This window comes from Vidua macroura, chromosome 1, assembly GCF_024509145.1.
Source record: "Vidua macroura isolate BioBank_ID:100142 chromosome 1, ASM2450914v1, whole genome shotgun sequence".
Taxonomy (NCBI): domain Eukaryota; kingdom Metazoa; phylum Chordata; class Aves; order Passeriformes; family Viduidae; genus Vidua; species Vidua macroura.
Window position 1 is genome coordinate 18263439 of NC_071571.1, and position 23654 is coordinate 18287092.

Sequence of the window (23654 nt, forward strand, 5' to 3'; positions counted from 1 at the left end):
TTTCAAATACAGACAGTGTATATACATATTACTAAAACAAATAGATTAACTTTTCTTTTCCAATAATGCTTCATCTTCTATTCTTTCATACCACAAAGGACTAAATTGTGGGGGTTTTTTTGCCACTGCATTACAGAGGAAGACCACAATGAAGTGTTTGTCCAGTATGATCCCAAAAATCATTGTTCGAAATCCATCCTTTCCAGGTTAGAGTACCATGGAATGGAACTATCACTTTACATCATAATATCATCAGTGTCTAACTGCATATGGTTATGCCACAGTGCATTTCTTTCAAATGGTTCCAGTTTACCAAGCCCCGTCCTCAGCACTATGTACCACTCCACAAGCTTAATTTCCCCTGAAGCAGCTTTTCTTTTTGTAATGGGTTTTGGGTTTATTTGGGTTTATTATTATTTCTTTTGTAGATCATTCATTAACATATTTCAGTTGATCAAAGTTTGCCCAGATGCCTCCAGCAGCTCTCACAGCAGTTCCATTCAGTTAGGATAGGAATCATTATTATTATTCAAAATTCTAACTTAGGGGCTTCCTCCAGAACTTAATCCTGGTTTCATCCCACTTAATGTCAAGCACTCAAAAGCAGGAGCATATTTGCTCTAAGCATCCCTAAAAGTGGAAAGAGAGACACATCCAGAGAAGAAGGGCCTCCAGAGATGGCAAGAAAAAAGTATCTATTTGTTTAGTTTTAAAATACAGAAGAGCATTTTTTTGATCACTCCTACTTTCCCTGCATACTATATTATGTTATAACAACTACCATTTTTCAACTTGCATTTCTACTAGAAGACATTTCTGTTCCTTTATTTATACTGTTTTGTTGCTCCACTCATACATAGGTTTTAAATGACTGACATAGTGTGAAAACGGATCCAAAATGATAGTGAAACTGTTTCCTTCCTTCTGTCATTAAATTAGCATTATTTACATCAGACTACTAAGCCAGACACTAATTTCACCTATTGCAAACATTGCAATTTCTCCCTCTTCTAAATCATTGCTCAGCAGAATTTATTTAAACTTGAAAATGTATAACTTTACTCATTTGAAATGTCACTTGCACAACTGAATCAAGCTACATTACATAAGAAACTGAGCTCTTTTCAAGTCTGAAAATCGCTGTAGCAAGATACTCCAGCAGTACCAGCAGAGCCAGGCTTGTACAATGAAGAGGACGCCATTAAACACAGTTGTTCCAAAGAAGCTTTCGATGCAGCCACAAACACACATTTTAAGAGGAAGCAGACTACAGAAATTCAGTGACTTATTTTCTGTACTCATGCAATTGCAACACGGAAAAATCAAGCAGTGTTATACCAACTAATCCACGATGTTTTGTAAAAGGTTTAACACCATAAAGACACCCTTTTATCAGGTTGCTACAGAATTTCAGTCATAGAAAGCAGCAATACTAGGAGAAAGTGCATTCATCGAGAGCAAGTATATAATCCTGTCACAAAATACATTCTCTGCCTATGTTAATTTGTATCTGTACCAAAGAATACTGCTGAAGAACTACAGGAAGGCAACAAAGTGATAGCTAACCTTGGAGACAATCACTGCCATTGACAGGTTCTCCGAATGAGCCGCCACATAACCAAGTGTCATGATGCCAGGCAGTCTGACAGTCCCTCTGCAGCTGCCAATACAATCAACCACAGCAGCAACTCCGCCTGAATTTACTATAAACTGTGAAAGCTGAAAAGATAAACAGAAGAGATTAGATACTCTGAAGAATCAACAGGCAAAAAGAACCACATCAGAAAAGCCTTGTAATGTATTGCTCCTATTTTACAAAATAAAGCTGGAATAAGAGTGATGTATCATACAGACTGCTGGGAGCTAAGTGCAGCATCAAGTTTTCAGGAACGAGGCTAATTTGCTACTGTGTTTTTGATTGACTTTACTGCAAGGAAATCAGAGTTCTGAATCCTTGATGATGTATAACGAGGAATGGCATATTCTCAACTCCATCATCATACACCAGATAAATGTGCAAATGACAGCCTATCACATGACTGATCTTGAAGATGCACCTAATGAGCCAGATACTGTTTCATCCTAGTGGCTGGCCCCTCATTCCCAAACTAACATCCTATGTTCTGTGAAGTGACAGAGGCAAAGGCCCATTCCTCCTCTCACCTGCATTCTAAATTACTTCTGTGGCATAAAATCCCTTTTGGATCCTCACACCGAGGCTTGAAGCCAAGGACAACTGTTCTGGATGTGCAAAACCTACTTGGGCTGCACCATTCTGCAATGTTAGCATGCTCTGAGGGAAGTGTCCAGGGAACACACTTGATGGGTAATGGAGTCTGCCCCAGAATGCCAAATTACATAGTCTTGCTTATAAATGATAATCAAGCTATGCAACATGGGTTTCTACCAAAAGAAAACCTGTCACATCACTTGAGGGACAGCAGTAGAATATGTATGGTATCAATAGTGCACAGAAATCAAAATTATTTCATATTATAATTATTATTATATTCTTCCACATTTTTAGGTATATCCCATTCTCCCTACACATTCCAAAGCAAAAGGAATGTGTCCTTAAAAGTCAAAATTAAATGAACAAAACTGAGGCACATGAATTCCCAATCCAGTTGATTTCTATAAATATGAAATCCACCTTTGTCTTAGAGCCTTTAAAAGGGGATTGTTTTCTTCATGAAACAGCCAGATGAAACTTTCAGTTAGTACTTAGGAAAATCTGTTCACATGATTGTGAATTACAGCCAGTGGCAACCCTGTCCTACATCTGGACACAGCCATGCGCACCTGGATGTGCAGAGCTCCTGCCATGTCCCTCAGCCCTTGCTCTAAGTCCCTCTGCTGCTGACCTTCACATTAATTTTACTGCATATGCAGCTAGAGAGTTGAGATCCAAAAGCCATGAGTCTCAAATGACACAGCCAAGTCCTCTAGAAATATCATTTGCCAGCCTGTCTCCACTGCAACATGCATTGCTTGAATAGAGTTCCCAGAGCTGGACAGTCATCTCTATCCATCTCTGTCACTCTAAGTCAGACACAGATTGTGACTTCCCATTGGGAGTCACCAAGATGCTTCCTAGTGCTTCCTTGGAGAGCTGCTAGCATGGCCAGTTCCTCTTGCATGGAGGATCTGGCGGTGCCAGAAGCTCTTCTAACTTTACCTGCAATCCTGAGTTTGGTCTCTGGCTTCTAACTCTAGGGCCCCCTTTTGATAATGATAATTTCTTTACTTTTTTGAGGAAGTGAAGTTGTATTGCCTATGAGGTACAGAGAGAAAGCAGGAAATGTGCCAAGACTGTAAACTTTTATCACCAGTTTAAAGACTGGCAGGCTGAAGAAACTGCACAATATTCATGTTCAAACACTTTTCAGTTGTTAAGTTAGCATCACAATTTTGAAATTACTATACTCAGCATTAGTGTGTTCCACAAATACATGGCTTATATTTCATTCCAAAGTCATATTTAGAGCCTTTTAATTATCTCTGTGGTCTGGCAGATTACCATAGTTATAATTATATGGTTTTCCTATTTATTTTGTATTGACTTTGCCAAACATCCCCACCTTCCTATGGGCAAAAACACTGTAAATGCTCAAACTCAAATTACAAACTCAAGTTACCATCCGGTTGATAATAAATAAGAGAATTTTTTACCTTCACTGTCATTGGAAAAATAATTAAAATGTGATTCCAGCACCCCTGAAGATTTTTAAGAAGACACACACCATCTATTATTGTTAAAGGATGATCTTGCAATTTATTAGCTGGTATCATGACTTCTGTGAGGCTTTTCTCATAATATTTTTAATATCTAGGACTGACAGTACTGTCAGCCAAGAATTCCCTCTCTGTGCTGATATCTCATAGAATGAAGTAGCTAGGTATACATTTTATGACTCCCAGTTTCCTAACCCAATTCATATTCAATACACATCTCATAATATCAGCATTTCCATATTTTCCAATGAACATGCCAAACAGCCATTTGCCCTCCCTTTCGAAAAGCAAATGACAGAATAATCCTGTATTTTATTTAAAGTGTAAAATCTAATGATATGACCTTGTATTTGCATTTTCAAGGTTTTACCTCAGGCGTATGCTTTGCTATCTCTCTAATTAAAGTTGCACCATTTTTCTTGACATATTCATCTGAGTCCTTCAGGCATGTGAGCACAACTGGGAAAATTTCTGCTTCAACCACCAACTCTGCAAGTTCCACTGAATGCTTTGCTATTTGGCTTAGAGCTGACAGCACCTGACGCTAGTAAATAAAAATTGTTATAAAATCAATAGTATACAAACATCCCACAATACACACTCCCCCTGCACACAAAAATCTATTGCATCAAGGAAAACAAAGCAGGATAGGGAAAACAATTACAGCTATTTTACAATTCACTGAGTCAATTCATGCACAAATATAATGGCACAGAACATTCACTGGTTCCTGAATAAAAGTTTGTCTTTTGTTTTATCCCATTCAAGCTTGTCTGTATTAAAAATACATATGTATACACACCATTTAAAACTGTAATTTAAAATTTACTAAAATCTATAGAAAGTATTTTTATTTGTATAAATTGGATCTGTCAGATCTTATATTAAGAAATTTTAATGGGATTTTTATGTTGTCTTCTGTTTGGTAGAGTAAGACAGAAAATTTATAATAAACAAAATTTTTGTCAGTTAAACGCTAGTGATTAAACCTTTGACAACAGCCATTCACATCAGATAGTACATTCTAAAATACAATAAGTTCGCTATTAACTGGCTTATCGTATAATCTTTAGTATGCAAAACCTTTTTTGTAACTGAAATGTGCAAATCTTACCTATTAAAAGTATCTGTTGCATTCTTCATATACTATATATTTCTAAAAAACCCCATACTTCTCACTTTAAAGATTAGTTTAGCTGTTCCTCACAGAGCTGCAGTTTATATCCAGTATCTAAATTTGTAAATATGCGCAGAACTCTTTGTCACTAACTACATAGTTACATTTTGTTAATACCCAAACCAAGAGCTTCTAAATAAATATGCACATCCGTGTCTTCGATTCAATCTCAAGTAATGACTGGTATAATGGAGATAAAAAAAAAATTAAATGTACCTTCAGTTTAGCATCAGGGTTCGGGATCATCTGAGCTAAGTGAGCGATAGCTCCTGCATCCACTACTGTCTGTGCTAACTCTGGAGAATGCTTTGAAATATCACTGAGAGTTGAGGCAGCAATCCTTTTTAAAGCAATTTCTGGCTCCTGGATACAGAGCACTAAAAGAGGAACAGCGCCTGCATCCACCACAGCTTGTGACAGTTCTGTAGGTCCAAGGAAAGTAATTAAGTGAGTATGGGTGACTGACCCTTGTGCAAGCCATTTTTCACCCTGACAGATACAGCAAAGGAAAAAGGGGAGGGTGTAGTTCACTGTCTCGACATCTGCATTTCAAATCAGCCCTCCTGGTTTCATAAACCGTGTGGACCAATCCACAACTGAAAAGAATGCAGGTCAATAGATGGACCCCCATTTACATGCACACATTTGAGGTAGATTAGGCTGAAATGGTTTGTTATTCTGTTTTCTTTTGCTTTTTTTAAAGTAAGCAGATGTCAGCTGTTTAAACCCTGGCTATTCTACACTGATCAATAGGAAAGCATTTTATGCATGGCTAACAACAACACAGAAAGCCAAAGTACCAAAATTTTATCAACCGGCTAATTAGAGAGCATTTTACCCTCTTTAAATGATAAGCAGATATTAGCATAGATCAAATGCCAAAAACAAAAATACAAAAAATATACATAAAAGATTTCTCTTACATTAAAGATTGCAAAAATGGAACTTGGTGATCAAAGCTAGTCTTTGCTACCGTACACGGGATGAGACAGAATTTATACTTTAATGACAAGAAAATGTTATCATACACAATTAGACAAATGAGAAATATCATCAGTGATATTGTGTGTCTGAGATTAGCACAATAGCCTTAACTAACTGCACCTTAAACAAAAAAAAAAAAAAAATCTGAGCATGTGATTAGCTGACATGGACAAAAATTACACTATTAGAAATTCATTAGCTCTCTATGTGTATGCAGCATTAATCACAGTCCTAAAATGAGAATTACCGGGTATCAGATGCAAAATTTATATTATAACCAAGCTGTGCTATTTTAAAATAGTGTTGAAAAAGTGGTAAAAACCATAGGGGATTCAATAATCTATTAGGTTCTTCATTCAGTTTTGCTACACCTTATTATGCATATCCATTATTATCTTTAACATTTATCTTGACTTACAGTACCATGGCAACATATGGCTGTTGTATTTCAAGACTCTAACTTAGCTTTTGATTTATAGTCCATCCATAAAGAGATTTTCATACTAAGAAAAATACAGCATACTTCATTAAATATACATAGACTAATATAGTTTTTCATGAAATCTGTAAGTCATGTCATCATTACGTTGTTAATATCCAAATAATGTTCCAGACCAGATTTGTTTTCAATTAGTGAGTTATAGCCACACACTGTAATACGTGTGATAAGACAAATATTTACACTGTATGTTATTTTACGATATAATATTTTAAAGAAAATATAAATATTACATCAAAAAATTAAATCATGCAATAATTTTTAAACTAATACAATACCCTGAAATTAGCTTAGTTGGCTAGAGAGTAGTGCTAATAATGGCAAAACTGTGGGTTCAACCCCTGTACAGGCCATTTACTTAAGAGCTGGGCTTGATGATCCTTGTGGGTCCCTTCCAATTCAGAACATTCTGTGAATCTGTAAAATTAACTCTACAAAGTTATTTTTTTCAAATAAATATTTGACTGAAAATGTAGTGCATGCATCCTCAAAATACACATATCGTAAGATTTCAACAAACTCAAATGCTGTATCTTCAGTTTTAAAAATCTGAAGCGAAATGTACCTGAAATGTATGTAAAAACAAATCTGAAAAGGATCTAATCAATATAAGCAGTATAAGTTACAGTCAGCTTTTCATGGAAAAAGTCATGTCCCATTTCTTCACATCATGTTTTGCTGCTGTACACTGACCAAGTGGAATACATGGTGATCTACTGACCAACAGCCCAGATTAACCCCTCCGATTGCACCTCAGAACTTCAGACCAACCAGAGCTCCATTGCCCACAGTGTGCTGGGAAATGCTAAAATCAAGAATCTGATGTCAAGAGGAACACGGTGCTGGAAGAATGGGTTCTTTGATGTCTTAGGAACTAAAATCATGAAGTTCAAGCAGGGAGAGAAAGAGCAATACTTTCAGGTCACAGCTACACTCAGGCGTGCAAAAGTAACCGTAAAAGATATTTTGAAAGAGCAAACTAAATCTGATTCAATTTAGATCAGCTCTTGCTGCTAGAAGTCTGATATCATTTAAATACTGATGGTTACTGTTGGTCATGGGTAATTAAATGGTTTTTCTTCCAGTGGTGTTTATAAGGTTCACGGCTAATAACTTACCACATGGAGGGCTGGACCATGTGTCAAGATAGACAAGTCATAAATAGACTGTCAGAAAAACAGAAAAGCTGAGGCAGGGAAGAAAGGAAATGCAGTATTTCCCATCTTGTTTCCCTGCAAATTCAGCCCAAAATTACAATTCTAAGCATTAATGATTCTATTATAAATTATAAATCTTTTTTATTCTCAAGAAAAGGCACAATTAATCTTCCTACTTGTAGAACATCTTTAATGTGGATTATATACCAAAGGATTCATGAAACTTTGCCATCCAATTAGAAACACATACAGAGGTGGAAAAAAATTTAGACTGAGAAGGAGTTAGAGACAAAAACAAACTTGGCAATAAGAAATTTTTAAAACCAAATATTCAGTCAGAAAAAATTAAAATAACTGAAACTAATTACAAAAATACTCTTCCAAATACTATGCCAAGGTTGTATAATAAGGGCAAAGACAAGACCCATAGCTGCAGAGGGGAAAGACAGCAGAGAAAAGCTAATGTATGAACCTCATTTAATTCCACAGAAGGTTATGAAAACCACAGGCTGGAAACTCACATTGGGATACAACTCAAGAAACCTGTACAACTACATAATGATAAAGTTGAACTTCTCCCTATGTGAGTAAAGTAGGAAATTGAACTTCATTTGCTCAGACACAAGAGAACTACGGCTCAAAACTGACCAAAATTAATCACTTTCATCCAGATCTACACGAGGAAGATTTTAGCAAGTGGAGATACTGCAGACAAGACTCAAATGGATGTAGAAGAAAGACTAATAAAGACAGATTTTGGAGTCTGAAATGCCACCAGTTCTAGTACTAGAAGTTGTACTACAGTTGCACTGGTTTGTCTCAATACAAAAGTACTCATCAGGGATGAAGAAATTAATTCAAAGTAAGTTGAAGACTCATCATGAGTTTATGTGATCAGGAGGAGGGGAAAGCCAAGTGGAGCCAAGATCCTACCTACATACCCACTGAAAACATTGGGAAGTCTTACAGGATTATTCTAAACTAGTTTAAGGCGTTAAAAAAAAAACAAAACAAACTCCTAATATTATCACATTGACAATAATAGCATGGATTATAAAAACCAGATGAGGGTAAAAAAGATGAAGGTGAGAAAGTGAATATCCAGATTGTCCCTAGAGAAAGAAAACTAGCTCAATACTATATTGACAATATCCCCATAGGAGAGCAGCAGCAAAACCCCTGGTTGGAAGGAAATTCAAGTTTCAGTTCAGACCAGGGCTCTCAAACAGACCTTGTTGTGGTAGCAGGTGCATCCACAGGAAACAACAGGTTTTGACCAAAACAACCACCAATACTGCATTTTTCTGAGGACTGTATCATCATGTTATGGCCACATAGAAAGACTGATTCCTACAAGTAGCCCAAAGGCTGCACTTCAAAATCGAGGGTTATGCAGGCCTCTACAACCACAGTGCTAAGGATTCCACTGGAACCAATGGGAAAACCTTTTATCAGGAAGATGGAGGTTAGACTCAAATCACTGAAGAGCTGAGGAACTGGTTCTTGTAGGTGATGCTGCTTTGAGCAGGAAGCTGGACTAGAGATCTACCAAGGTCCTTTCTAAGCTGAGCTATGGTCCACTGTATGACAGGAAATGACCAAAATCCTGCTCCTAGCAATAAGCTTCAGTATCAACAGTGTTGTTTACTTTTGTTTTCCTACCAATTTACAATATACTGAAGCAGGTATGAGACAATGAATAAATTACACCTCCAATGCAGACAAAGAAAATGGAAAGCCAAATTATTTGCATACTTCAAATTTTGCATTTTAACTGAATATGGTGTAAGTAAAATGTTACAAAATATTTTTCATGAACCTGATGGTATCTATGGTATTTTAAATATTTTACACTTCTTTTTAAACCCAAATAGTAAAAATAATGAATGGCAAAATCACAGCATATTGATTTGTACACTTTGGAGTAAGATTAGTATCTGAAATTCAGCTCAAAGGGAACGAAAGAGCAGAACTGCAAGAGCAGTTCCTAAATTTTGCAATCTGACATGGCAAGATTTCTAGCATCTCGAAACCTCATGGGACATTTGTCTTTACCTAAAATATTCTGGAGACATGTGTTCCCAGAAGAACTGCATTTTAAGAGATTTTCATATGAAGTCAGTATTGAACTTGCTAAGCAGAGTGTGTTTTCATTGGTGGGGGGGAGGGGGGAAAGCCTCAATTTTTCAAAATGGAAGTCTTTTCATGGGAACATACACTGCAGTTCTAAGTAGCTTTAGTGAGTCATGGATGCAATTTCTGATTAAAAGCAGAGAGATCCTCACCATTGCAAACAGTTATCATTGAATGCTGGGAGGCTTTGACTGCACTCACTAAGAGGTTCACATCCTGCCTAACACAGATCAGGACTTTAATCCCAGAGAAATGCCCTAATCATTGAACTTTTCTTGCTGGGACAAACAAATCTCCCTATCCCCCAGTCTTTTCAGGAGAGAGAAAATTCTTGTCTTATTATTGCCCCAGTTCTCAACTAACAATTTTTGAAACTGAAAAACCTTCTGTGGCTGGGGAAAACCATTTCACACCCAGGTCTAATTATAAAGTTAAAGCTGCATTATGTGTCCATAATAATTGACTGTCCAGACAGTGAATGACAGAAAATCATGACCACCAAATTTTGTCAACAGGAGCAACTCAGTCTAATCCAGAGCTTCTTGAACAGTAAATACCAGCTACTGATAAGAGAAAGTCTCTGTATCCTATTTCTCTATCTCTGTATCCCATCTCCAGCAATATCATGTTGCAAAGGCATGCTTGTAGCATTGTAAGAAACATATGATGCACAGAGTGATCTTTTCTCAGGATAACTCCTCTACTTTCAATAATCATTTTACAGACATCCTGTGACTGTTGTAGAGGCAGGTAAATCCCCTAAATGGGGGGATTGGGCAATTGTAGTTGGGCAATTGTTTCAGGGCTCTTTTGGTGGGCTTTTGTTGGCATTCGGGGTTCTTTTACTGATTACATCTCATGATCTGTCTATGTCCTGATGCTTGCAGCTTGGTAGCACTCACAATTTCAACCTAATTTCTGAGGGCACTGTTCTGATTGTCATTGTAAATTGACATAAGGTATGCACCCATTCACCATCAGCAAATAAATTATTCATAGCCATGGAATAAAAATTTGTACAAGGAATTTTTTGTCTTCAATACCCCCACATCACCTGCATCTTTGCAGACAATCCTGTCACAGAGTGAACTGGATCACCCTAAAGCTCTATCAGCATTCATGCAGTGAATAGCATGAAGGGCAATTGAAGTGAGTCAATATTGATTTAGTGACATAACAAAACCACAGAAATGTTTATGTTAAGAGTAACAGACACACACACACACTACACACATTTATACAAATGAATGCTTTTGATATTTAAACAAATATCTTTCAGATGGAAGGAACAATTATTTTCCATCAAGAGTGGAATTCAATCCTGATGACCAAATGACAAAAGATCATTACCAGAGAGGTGTCCCAAGAATTAATTTGTACCCTGGAAAATGCAGTCTGTTAGAAAGGTGCTAACAATTTTGGAGACTGTCCCAGTAAGCTAACCCGCTAATTGGGAAGGGGGAATGCCCCATGCCTTCTGCAGTCCAACATTCTGTATTGATTAAAAAACAAAGAAAAACACTTTCAAAATTAGTCTATGTACGTTTTAGAGCCAAAACCAAATATAAAACCGTGAGTTAATGTTATGATCCTATAGTTAGTTTAACTTTGAATGATACAATCACTAAACCATTTCTCCCACCCCTTCCAGCTAGCCGTTTCTTCCCTCAGCTCTTTCATTCACGGTCTAAACTTTTACTTGAACTATATAAATAGCTGGTAGAAGAACTATCAACCACGTGGATCAGCATTTAAATAGGAACATGACACCACCAGTGAGTTATACAACTGCCTGTGAGACAGCAGTGAACTGCTCGATATTGGATTCCTGGGATCTATTCCTGACTCTCAGAGAGTAATGTGGTCCACTGGCTAATGATAACATAGTGCAATAAATTTGGCCTATTTATCCTGCAAACACTGCTGTAATGAATGAATGAAACTTGCTTCTCCCTAGGCTTCTCCATTCAACTATGTATATCAAAGAAGAACTAATGTCAAGCAAAAGAAACCTGGTTCTGCAGTAACACCTACATAATATATAAAGATTCAGAAATCTCTTCATAAAGAGGAATAAAGCAGAGTGTCCTTTTCTGACCCCGGGCCCAAAACATCTTCTCTTAAAGCACCTCTCATAACTGGCCACTGCTGGTGTCAGGTATGCCAGTTTCCCACAAAAAAGTACAGCATTGTTGGAATGGTACAGTTACACTACAGTTTTACCCCAAATCTAAAATTTTGTAACTGTAGAGAAGAAAAAGCATCTTGTTATATTTACCAAAACAACACAATTTATTATTGTTATCACATGACATTAAGCTACAAGATAACACACATGAAACTTGTTACCTGGATTGTGTCGGGCAATATACCCAAATGCCCAAGATGTACCTTCTTTGACTCCAGGGTCAAAATCTTCCAAGCAAATCACCAGCATTTCCAGTGCTCCACACTGAACTATTGCCTGAGCTAGTTGTGGAGAATGTTTAGCAATTGCTCTTAGCACAAATGCAGCTGCTTTCTTGTAGTAACGCTAGACAAATCAGAAACAAACAAACTTTGACTAACATTAAGAAGTTCAAAGCATAATATAGTACAGACATGCCTAAATTAGACTTTTTAGTAGCAGCAATATCTCACACAGATCCAAATCAGGACCACTAGACATCACACAAACAATGAACTTACAGTTCTTTGGGACAGCTCATGATATAAAATCTGCAGCAAGTGCATAAACAAACAGAAAAAATGAGAGAGCTAAGAGGATATGGGAAAAAAATAGTACTCTAGGTAAGCCTGTTTGTTTAAGTGAGTAGTGAACAACAAGAGCTGCAAAAACAATAACACTTAACATATTTAACCAGATTACACAGATTATCCAGGGCAAGCTCCTAAAATAATTCTACCCATCTGCAACACTTGCAAGGTTTTACACTTTCTAAAATAGATAGCCTCACAAAATCTCTATGAGAAAACAGTAGTTACATTTGCAAACAGGAATCTGAGACAGAGAGAATTAGATCCAATAAAACAGTTTAGGATCTGAATCCTGAAATGCCTAAATACTGCCTAAAACCCACAGCTAGGATACTGAAAACCCATCCCATCAACACCCAATACCGAATAACTCCAATTTTGACCAAGCAGACTGCAATTTTACCTCCTGCCTGTGTCCAGAAAAAGCTCACTTTGAACAGAACTAAGCACCTGGCCCTTTTGTCATAAGGGCACACAAAGTCTAAGCTCTTGTCTCAATTCTGCTCATCTCCCTCAGTGCTGAACCAAATAATGGTTTCAGTATGTATATATAATACATGACACTGCACATGGGGATCCCATGTAAACTGCAGCAGTGATTTCTTCTAAAAGCACAGTTAAGTCTTCCCTCAAAAAGTCACATTTCAGTCTCCTGCAGTTTTATAATCGCCATTAGGATATGGAAGCTGAAGTTTCCTCTACTGCCTTACATTTTCAAAACCCAGAGCCCAGTTAAAGTACTCTGGCCAGAGAAAACCATGTTGTGAGAAAGACAGGTTGCTCCTCTCCCTCGTGAAGGGCAAGATTCATGGGGACACAAGTAACCTGCTGCTAAGTCTATGTGCTGGAGTATGCCCTCCAGCCTGGGCACTGACAGATGATCCCTATGGACAAGCTCTAGAGGGCTCTCTCTCCGTATGCCAGCTGGCTTTGATCTCATCCCAAGATGCTTGATTCTGCCCTGCTCAGCACAGGGAGCCTGGGCACTTTGCAGTGCTAGTACTACTGTCAAGGCACCCAAAATTTAAACAATGCGAAGCCCACATCCCTTCTGGATCAAGTCCAGAAAAACAAAAAACCACGTGAGTGCTTTTGTGCATCCTGTAAGGTACCCAAACACCATCAAAAGCCTGATCTAAAGCACTAAGATATGGCAACAGAACAGTATCTGCAATGGCTCCCCAGAAAATAAAATGCACCCAGGCCCACTCCCTGGCCCTAAAAGAAGGTGACACAGCATAACACATCTGTCCACCTAAACTCCTCTTTCCTCAAAGCACAATGGCCTCATCTATGCTACTGGCAACTGTTCCTGCCTTGTGCTATCCCTTAAACCATGTCCAAGCATTGCTGAGTAGTTTAATGGCTGGCATTGGCTAAAACCACATCAGAGAGCATGCTACTGATTAATGAGCACAGTCATCTTTCAGTGCTCTAACACATGCCCTTACCTTCCTTAGTTTACCAGTACTGATATAATTCCTTTATGTCAAAAATCCAGTTTTCTAAGTTAAGGTCTACAAGCAGGTACATTAAACATAGCAGCTAAACTATATTTAAAGCATTAAACCTCATTTAGGAGGAACAGAAGTAAAGGGAAACAGTACAGACAAATGGTCCAATCCCTAAATAATGTAAGTTACTGTAAGTTTTGCTGAACTCAATGGAGCCATATTTGTTTACATAAGTCTGTACAAATATGGGTATGTTGTTTCTGTTAAGTAATTATGCTCCCAGCAAAGAAAAACACTTCTTTGTTTTCATTATTCAAAGCACATTCTTTAGAAACAAACCGTATTCACAGGCATAGCCAGAATATGCTGTAAAACTGAATTTTGCTCAGTTTAATTGACAAAACATTGATCTGGGATGTTACCCTGTGACAGTTCCCCATAAATCAGTAGTAACAGTATTCATCCTTAATCAAAGAATCTCATCCTTAAATACAGATGTTGATACACTAGAAGTGAGTGGAATGGAAAAGGTTTCTTTGCCTGTGGGAAGTGACAAACTGTCTGCTTGCTAAACTCTGCATGAACTGGATGAGTTTCCTCCTCTTGCCCTCAGTCACCAAGGCGTAGCAGGCTTTCCATGACCTCACACAAGTCTTGCTGTTGTTTCCCCTAATTACTCTATCTCAGGGTACTTGAGCTAATTTAGTGAGAGTTTCAAGTTGTAGAAGGGGGTAGTTTCCAAACCAAGAGTGAGTAGAGTTTTGTTTCACATGTTCCCTTAAAAATAGAAATAAAATAACCAAAATGTTTACAACCTTGTCTAATTAAAATTTTTCTTTTCATACTATACCAGTACCTTGCCATCGAAGTTTTTCTTTAGTGTTTTCTTTTCCAATTTTAATTGTATAGGCAATGATTCTATATGCACAAAACGTAAGCAATGAGTACATTTATATCTTTGTTTTCCTCAAAAGATTGAAAATTAAAATATATGGTTTTCCAAACTATATTTCCATTGAAAACCTACTTTTCATAAATCAAAGCTGCAACATAAGTATGGTTGTGATATCAGTGCATTTAACCCTTCAGCTGTCAGTTTCCAGCTGCTAGGGAACATTAATTGAAAATATTTCTGTTAATCTAGATTAGCATAATTCAAAAAATCAAAGCTGAAGGAGACACAGAGCTTGAAGGAAAATGTGAGGGAGTGGAAGAGAGCAACAGATTTATTTGCATTACAATTGTGACTGTACTTTGTTTAGCTTTGACAAATATGAAGATGAAAATCTTTCCATATATTTTCCTGTGAAAGAGGTTTGTTATTTATCATGCTACAGCTTTCCAAAGGCCTGTGTTTGGAGATACAAAGTATTTCACTACAGAAGTTCAGGGGTTTTATATGTATTTTATATGTGTCTGGTATTACAGACAAAACCTAGTCAATTATCACCACAGCTTCCAAACTGTCTCCTTTTTGAAGAGGGACCTTTTACAAAGCATCACTCAACATTTTAAAAATGTTACAGTGCAATGAATGTATTTCCTACAGTGCATTAAACAGTAATACAATATTTTAAAGTCAAGCTTATTTGAAGTCAGACTTCAGCATACAGTACACAGTGATCTCTCAGGGGTTCAAACATACATGCTGCTCTGACTTCAATACATTTAATGACCTATTAGAATAACAGTAGATGCCGATACAGAAAGATTTCCCTTTCCCTGCATAATAGTTTAAAAAAAATATTATTTAAGAGAACAATCATGCCTTACATTCTCCTCAGGCAATGAACATATGAGCTGTGGAAGAATGCCTGCCTTCACAACTGCCTCTGCCAGCTCCACGTCATAATCAGCAAGTCTCCCAAGAGCAATGGCAGCGGTCTGTCGAATACTCGGGACGACATCCAGCAGAAGAGGTCTCAGCAAACATACTACACCTGAGTTTGCAGTAGGAAGACAAAAGCCAATTTGGTAAGCAGAAGTTTTACTAAACATTTGCCTTTACTCATAAAAACCTACTAAATTACTCTTCCAGGTAATAAGAACATGTAGGAAATCCAGGTGTTCCGCTGAAATGAAGTTGGCACTTTGGATAGCACTGCTGATGTATAGCAATGTTTCTGCCCACTTTTCATTGGTACAAAACAATTCTGAAATCAAAAAAGAAGGCACATGTAGAAATAAGGTGTATTCAAATATCTATAAAATACATCTTAAAGTTTACACAAGAAACTAAGTTATATTCAAACATACCTAAAATGCATGTGTTACCGTGTGCACGGGAAACTCCATCTGGAGATCCTGGTGAGAAGACAATGGCATGTCCCTCATTCATCATGCCAGTAGAACCTCTACATTGAATTACACCAAACTACATTTCATCTGTTGTAAGCAATGACTGATTTGAAGACCAATATCCATAATACATTACACTCCAGATAGAAGAGTTGTAGATTTTCTTATCATGTTATTATTTATGATGTGTTTTCACTGATGAGTTCACAGTATATCAGCTAAGCATAAAAAATGTGAAAGTAGTAGCAAGGGAAACTACAAGAAACTACAGACTGAATGACCGGATAACAAAATGGCAAGTGAAATGGAGCTCATGCAGGGAACCCAGCTCCAAACTCACATATGCAGTGATGGACCCCAAACAGATTACTACTAACCAGGAGAAAAATCTCAATGCTAGAACAGAGAGCTCCATAGAGATCCCAGCTCTTGCTCAGTAGTAGAGGAGAAACTTTAGCTGCAGAAGTATACAGAGTGCTCAGGATTATTAGGAAAGGGGTAGAGGCTAAAGCAGAGGTCATCACTATCCTACATCTAATACCCTCCACTGAAATAGAACTGAAAAAATTTCAGTGAAAGGGAACAAGGATGATCAAAGATGACCAATCTGTATGTGGAAGCTCTTCCTGTTAAACTAAGACTCTTCAGTAGGGATAGAAATGAGATCCAAACAGTTATATAAAGAATGTGATTCGTAAGGTTTGGGAAGGGAAAATTACTTGTATTGTGATCCCTAGAATGTGCCGTGCCTGTAGCAGCCAGCTCCATGAATTAACATTTTGGAGCTTTATACCTTACCCAGAAAGCAGAGGTCTCTGAAAATGGAGATGTGATACAACAGAACAATGAACACTCAAAGCTACAGGTATCTTCATATCAGCTCTCTCAGTCCTTTCCACTAATTTTTTTTGTTTTTACAAATATAAAGATCTAGTTGAGCAACAGTGAAAGAAAGCAAGTCTTGCCTTCTCAAGGTTATTAGCACTGAACAAAGGCCTTTTGGTGTGACAGTGCCACAACAGGGGGATCACTGCCTAATGGCAAGCAACAAACACCCAGGTGTTCAACAGGCACTACATGACAAGGAAAAGCTGAGGACCTCAGAGCAAGAAATAGTCCAAGGGGATGCAGGCTACAACAAATTACACCTGTAGTATACTTCTTTCCCTAAAAAGAAAAAAAAAAAAGATAAGTAGAGAAGCAGTAAAATCCTCACTTTTATTTTACACCAAAACCAAATTGCTCCCAGCAAGAAGAAAACAGCCAAATCATCTATACATGGCTCTGAAGGGGCTGGAAGAAGGACACAAAAAAATAACCATGGAGGTCATGCTGTCCACTAAAAAATGTTTAGGAAGGTCAATACTCTAGACAAAAGCTGCACTCTCATGAGAGGTGCAGCCACCCAGCATGTTCACAAGACAAAATAATACAGGCTTCAGGGGACAGATAACAAAAGCAAGTAAACCTATGGAAACAGGTCTGTAATATAGCTGGGGTCTGCTCACCCTTCTGTTAAAGCTACAGGGAACTGAAAGAGGCCTCCTGTGTACCAAATGACGATAGATCCTCCAGTATTGTAAGATCAATGTGAATTCATTTAGCACTTGCAGAAATCACTACTTCAGAATGTGGTCATCATACTGACATCTTCTCATGAACTCAACATGGAGGTTTAGTGTCATTAGCAAGTTATGCTTCATATCAAAAACCACTAAATACTTTATATGACAAATTAGAAGTAAAAACAAACTTATGAGTTGGGGCCAATGCCATGTATCATCTATTACCTTCTAGCCAGTCATCTACACCCTCTGTGGGAGAATATTTTCTTGTCCTTCCCTCTAACATAAGTTGCATGGGCAAACAGCTGCTGAAATTCCTAAGGGGACCTCACACTGTTCTTATGATCTACATTGAAGGTATTTCAGTGAAGCAGGAACTGTTAGAAGTAGTTCACTTGCATTTACTGTACAGATATCACATTTGAGCTCTTGACTTAATATGAAAACAAGATTATTTAATAAATAAATTTTAAAAAAGAAAGAGGAAAAATAATTTTACTAATATAAAAGAGCCTGTCAGAAGTGGTTGGGGGAGAGGGAAAGGAACACTTCAGCCTGCAGTGTGCTGACCCTAAAAAAGCCAAGATCCTGATGGCTGAGACATTAAACCACGATGTGTCAGACTGTTCAATTCTGATGATCTCAAATCCAGAAAAATCTCAAATTTAAAGATACTAGACTCACTTCACCCAGGAGCTAGGTCCAGCCCATGTGACACATTTCTGACCTTTATGACATACCTAGGCACAGCAAAATGTAAAACCACATCTAACAAGGTTTACATACATATATGATTTGACTTGTTCCAAATGTAGGATTACATATTTTGTATTTTCAATATTAGCTGATACAGCTTTCACTTTTGGAACAGCCTAAAAAGCCTTCAATCTGAAAATGCTTCCAAGCAGCATGCCTCCCCATGACCAATGCCTTTCATTTCATGACAGTATAAACCATGTAAAATTTGGTGGTGATATTTAAGCACCAGCACAAAATGTTCTACTGCAAATTACTTTAGCTGGTACAACTTATAATAAGGAAAGAGATGAAAAATTAAATGGAAGTTACTATTTGAAGAAAGGACACAAAATGTTACAACACAGTTAGAAGGAAAACCCAAGTTTAGAAATAATAGCAACTGTGCTGGTCCTCAAGGAGACTATTTTCTTAAAGTCATGTTTGAATGTAAGAAGAGACAATGGAAAAATAATTATAATAGAACGAGTTTTGGAGAAACAAGACAAAGAAAAAACAATTCCTGGTGCTGTACAAGCCTTATAGTCACATCAAATTAACTGAGAATTGAGAGAAGTATATATAGGCCTAGAAGTATATATAGGCCTAGAAGTATATATAGGCCTGTGCATGGAACATAATTAAAAGCTTTTACCTCTACTTTCCATCTTCTCTTAAAACCACTTTCTTTCTCTATGTCAAGATGCTTTCCATCACCTCCAATGACTCTGCAAGACCAACTGTTTGAGGAGCTTTTACCATTGTCATCATTTTTGTATCTTCAGCAGACCTAGTATTTCTTTCTTTACAGCACTTTAAAAAATAAATTAATTCTGAGAGTGTGAAAACAGCTACACAGAGACCCTACAGTCTCCACTAAAACACCTATAGGAAGCCAAGATATCCAGCCTTTTCCTCCATGACTTTTGAACACAGTGCTGTAAAGGACAGATGTGCCTGGCACAGGATGAGGCTTTCCTGCACTGGGCCCAACCCAGCTCTTTGTTCCAGACACAGCTGTATTTGGTGACCTCCTCTATTTGATCTCTTCCTTTCATCTATCCTGTTTACAGCAAAGTCTACTCCTCCAAAGAGGTCCAAGCCAGGATTCCTATCAGCATTTTTAATTAAATTCAAATGTATTTAACATTACTAAGAGCAGGAAAATAGGCAAGAACCTTCCAACTACTTCCTTTTATCTTGACCATTCACTCAAGTGAACAGGCCCATAGAGATGATGGAGTAGCAGTGTCTCGTTGCTGAAAACTTTAGAACTCTTTGGTCTTCTTCTAAATAAGTCTGTTGTGACAGCAGTAGGAAATTCATTAACTCTAATTCAAAAGCAACCACAGAGAAAGCAAACTACAAAATAAGGCATTTAGACTATTGGACTAGATTTATTTTGGAAGAGTTCCCACTAGCACTCAGAAACTGAGTAACAGGGAATTACTGCCAAATATTCTCTCTTGCATCACAGAACCTTGACTGACACTGGGCAAGGAACGATTCCCCTTTCTATCCTCAGTTTCCCACTCAAATTTGTTTCAAAGAATGACACGCTTTAGAAGCTGAATCACTCTTAACACACATTTCTCAAGTGGAGCTGCTATATACATGCCTGATGCACTTTCTTTTAGCAAGCAAGTGCTGGCTGCTGCCTATCTGGAAAACAAACAAACAGAAAAAAAAAAATCACTCAGGGCAGCAGCAGGTTCCAATTTTTTTCATTCTAAGTTTCTATAGAAAACAAACAGTCACTATTCTGGAGATAGCAATCTTTGCTTGGCCATTTTGATTTTTTTGGGGGAAACAACCTGGAATTCATGCAAAATACTTCTACCCTTCTCCCATCCTCATCAAATCCTTGTCAAACTTGACTAGTCACAAAACAGAAACATCACTACACTGGAAATTCTTTCAATTTCTGCATCTGAAGATGACTACTCCTACCTTATCCTCCTTCCTTAAAGGAAGAATAATTTCTGTTTGAAAATGTGGGAAAAAAAGTCATTCTACACTACTGTTGTCTCTGGACACACTCTTGTCTTGAAGATGCTGTCCTTCTAATCTATGCTTTGGACCAAGATTACATCTTCTTATTTTTGTGTGCTACCTGTTACATTTGGAACATCCACAGAGCTAACAGTAGCACTCAAACATTCATCATATCGGATTGATTTTTCAGAGCTCTTTATGTCAAATTCAGCTGACTTAACAAGGAAATAAAATGGAAATTTATTTCTGCCTCACACCAACACCCTACCTTCAATGACCTTTTTCTAGGAACTGCACAGCAGTGAGTTTTAAATCCCCTGCTTAAAAGAAATTTCCCAGAAGAGCAGTGAGATAGAATTTTCACACTCACTTGTCTTGACACAGTCTCTTCCAGAGACAGCAGAGTATGCAGGTCTCAAGTACATACTCCTCAAGTGTGACTTGTCACGAGAAAGGACTCCTCACTGCCACAGTTCCATGCACAGCACAACTACCATCCTCAAGAAATCAAAGGGAACATAAATACAGTTTGGTAACAGAGACTCTGGCTGATCAAGTAATTCGTACAGCAATTACCAGATGGTGTGGGACATAATGCAGATTCAGTTTGACAGTATCACTGAAGATTCCTGAAGGATCAAGGAACAGTAAATTTCTCCTCCTTAGATGCCAGACCCTGTTTCTGCATTAATGAAGCAGAGCTAAACCTGTTACAAGAGGACAAATTTCTAAAAACATCCCTTATAGGGCTGTTAGTAGCCACCATGCCATGGTGCACAGACACACCAAAACCAAGGTGGTCACAAGGAGCTGCTTCTTTTTAATGTCCACTTGTTAAGATGAGACTGAAGTTTCTAAAAAATTCTGGTTTTGACATTTTACTTGCAAACATCCAGACAGGCTAGGAGACTGAGAAGAGGAGGAACAGTTGAGCTTTCACTTGATTGAGTTACAGAAAAACCCTTCAGCTTCAGCTGCATTTATTTTCTCCTTCTATGTCATCTCTTTTGTACTTTCCTTAAAACAGCCTCCTTCTTCCCTTCACCTGGCACCACAATTTCATAAAGCCTTTGGGAAAGCCACTCTCCACACCTGATCTACTACAACTGCAAAGACAACCTTTTGTCTTTTATGCCACATTGCATTAATCCTCTCCCACTTCTCCTGCTGCTAAAGCTCAGTAAAGCTTTTAACTCAAAATAAAAATATTTTAGAAAACACAAAACCAAACCAAACAAACAACAACAACAAAACAATCAACAACAACAAAAAATTGTGTGAATCCCTTACAAAAGAGAGTACATAAACTTCAGTGTTGAAACTGGCTACTTGGGGGTACTGGAGTCTGTCCATGCATATCCACTTGCAAGATCCAAATGCTCCCAGGCTTCCTATTAAGCACAGTGCTACCAAATAATATTCTTTAATATTATATAAAATATGGAAGTACATCCTAAAATTCCATTCTAGGTTCTGATTACACAGGGCCAAGTGTCCAACTGTCACATTGAAAAACAGTACATTTAAAAACTGAGAAAAGCATGGGCAAAAATATTCCATGTAATTGGAGGAAGGACATCAATTTGAACAGCATTTTCTTAAAAATAAAGGCTCCTAAAACCAATCCAGAGATTTGGAAATATGGCTTTTAAAACCTATTACCAGTGGAATAAATCCGGAGCCAGGAAAGAACTAACATTGATGATATCACCCTTTACCTACAGAAAAACAGACCACGAAATAGGGGAAAGTCTGCCATGCCACAAGGGCTGGTGGTGGAGCCTTAGTCTGATTCAGGTAAGTCCTGCCTCTAGGCTTTAGCCTCGAAGCAGCTTGATACCAGGCATAATGGAAGGGAGACCTGGGCTCAGGGCTGTGAGCTGATGGAGTGGGAGGACAGTTCTAGGAAGAGATTCACTGGGAGAGGATCTTCATTTACAGTGACATTTTGGAACTTTCCTGGAACCATGCAGACTGTCCAGCAAGGCAGAGGAACAGCAGTTGAAGTTATCTGCCCGAGATGATAAAAATACCCCAGCAGCAATGTGAAGGGAAGCCAGGTGTGCAGGGCCCCAGCACACAGGCTGCTGCACCACACAGATCTGTTTTTCCACGTTCCAGCTTTCCATACTCAGCTTTTCCGGTTTTTCCATACTCAGCTTTCCCCATGACTTCTGCAGTCATTACACTTAAGAATGTAATTAGCCCCAAGAAAGGGGTTAAAGAACTGATCTTGTAATATCTCTGAAGTCAAAGTAGCAAGACTAAACGGTTTCTTAATCACAATGATAGCCTTAAATAACTCACATATTAAAAGGAACATTCTCATCACCATATCTTCTAACACAAGAGAAATCAATTTTTAAAAAATCAAATAATCAAAAACAAATCCACAGAAGTAATTATTCTGATACATATATTAATCCTGAATTGTAAATGCCTTCAAAAAAATCAAAACAAAATGCAATTTCAAAGGGGTTGTTTATTTACAGAGCGCTGCACTTCACAAGGAAAAAAACCAATGAATTAGACCCTCAGTGACTACCACTGTTACACACATACTAGAAGCACTTCAGATTTTCACCCAGCTCTTCTAAAAGACAAACAGCTGGCTAAATCTCAGTGCAAGAACAAGAGCTCAGGTTCATCTGCCATTATAACTGAAAATAGCCTGTTTCTTGGATTTTAAATTTTGGAAGGATGAGGAGATGCAGAGCTGAATAATGCACTCCAGTACCAAACTCCAGGAGCAGTAGCTGCCAAATGAATAGATTTATTTTTATAGAGTATATTTAAAGTCATTACTATCAAAGTAGCTTTTCCCATTAGTCAGCAGCCCTCAAGAAACAAGATTTGATAAAATGTCTGTCATTGTTTCACATGTATATTCACTAAGTGGAAAAGGTTTAGGAGTTTTGGAGCAGACTTTTCTCCCCAGGTATCAAATAACTAAACATTCAAATGACAAATCCTATAATTATTCACGGTAGTATTTAATCATAAGGAACAACTTTATCAAAACAAAACAGAGCGTTGGAAAACACACAGGAATGAGTTCCAACAAAAGAATCTCTCTGATCATTCCTTGCACTTTCTTGCCACCAGAAAGCTGTTAAGCTCCGAGGCACTAACCCCCCCAGGACATTCTTGACCAGGAAAGAGCCA

The 23654-nt window shown here is 37.8% G+C and overlaps 1 protein-coding gene and 1 long non-coding RNA gene across 2 annotated transcripts in view; one reads left to right on the forward strand and one right to left on the reverse strand.

The window, feature by feature from the left end:
- SPAG6 (sperm associated antigen 6) overlaps positions 1–23654 on the reverse strand; it is a 34197-nt gene that overhangs the window by 7456 nt on the left and 3087 nt on the right. The window contains exons 3-7 of the mRNA XM_053970603.1: positions 15670–15836; positions 12035–12218; positions 5129–5334; positions 4106–4279; positions 1567–1719 (exon numbers count right to left, since the gene is read on the reverse strand). Coding sequence (XP_053826578.1) covers positions 1567–1719; positions 4106–4279; positions 5129–5334; positions 12035–12218; positions 15670–15836 — 884 coding nt within the window. The remainder of the gene's footprint in view (positions 1–1566; positions 1720–4105; positions 4280–5128; positions 5335–12034; positions 12219–15669; positions 15837–23654) is intronic.
- LOC128803558 (uncharacterized) lies at positions 15782–22750 on the forward strand. The gene is made up of 3 exons (XR_008435759.1): positions 15782–15870; positions 22214–22286; positions 22431–22750. It is a non-coding gene; the product is annotated as an uncharacterized LOC128803558 (long non-coding RNA).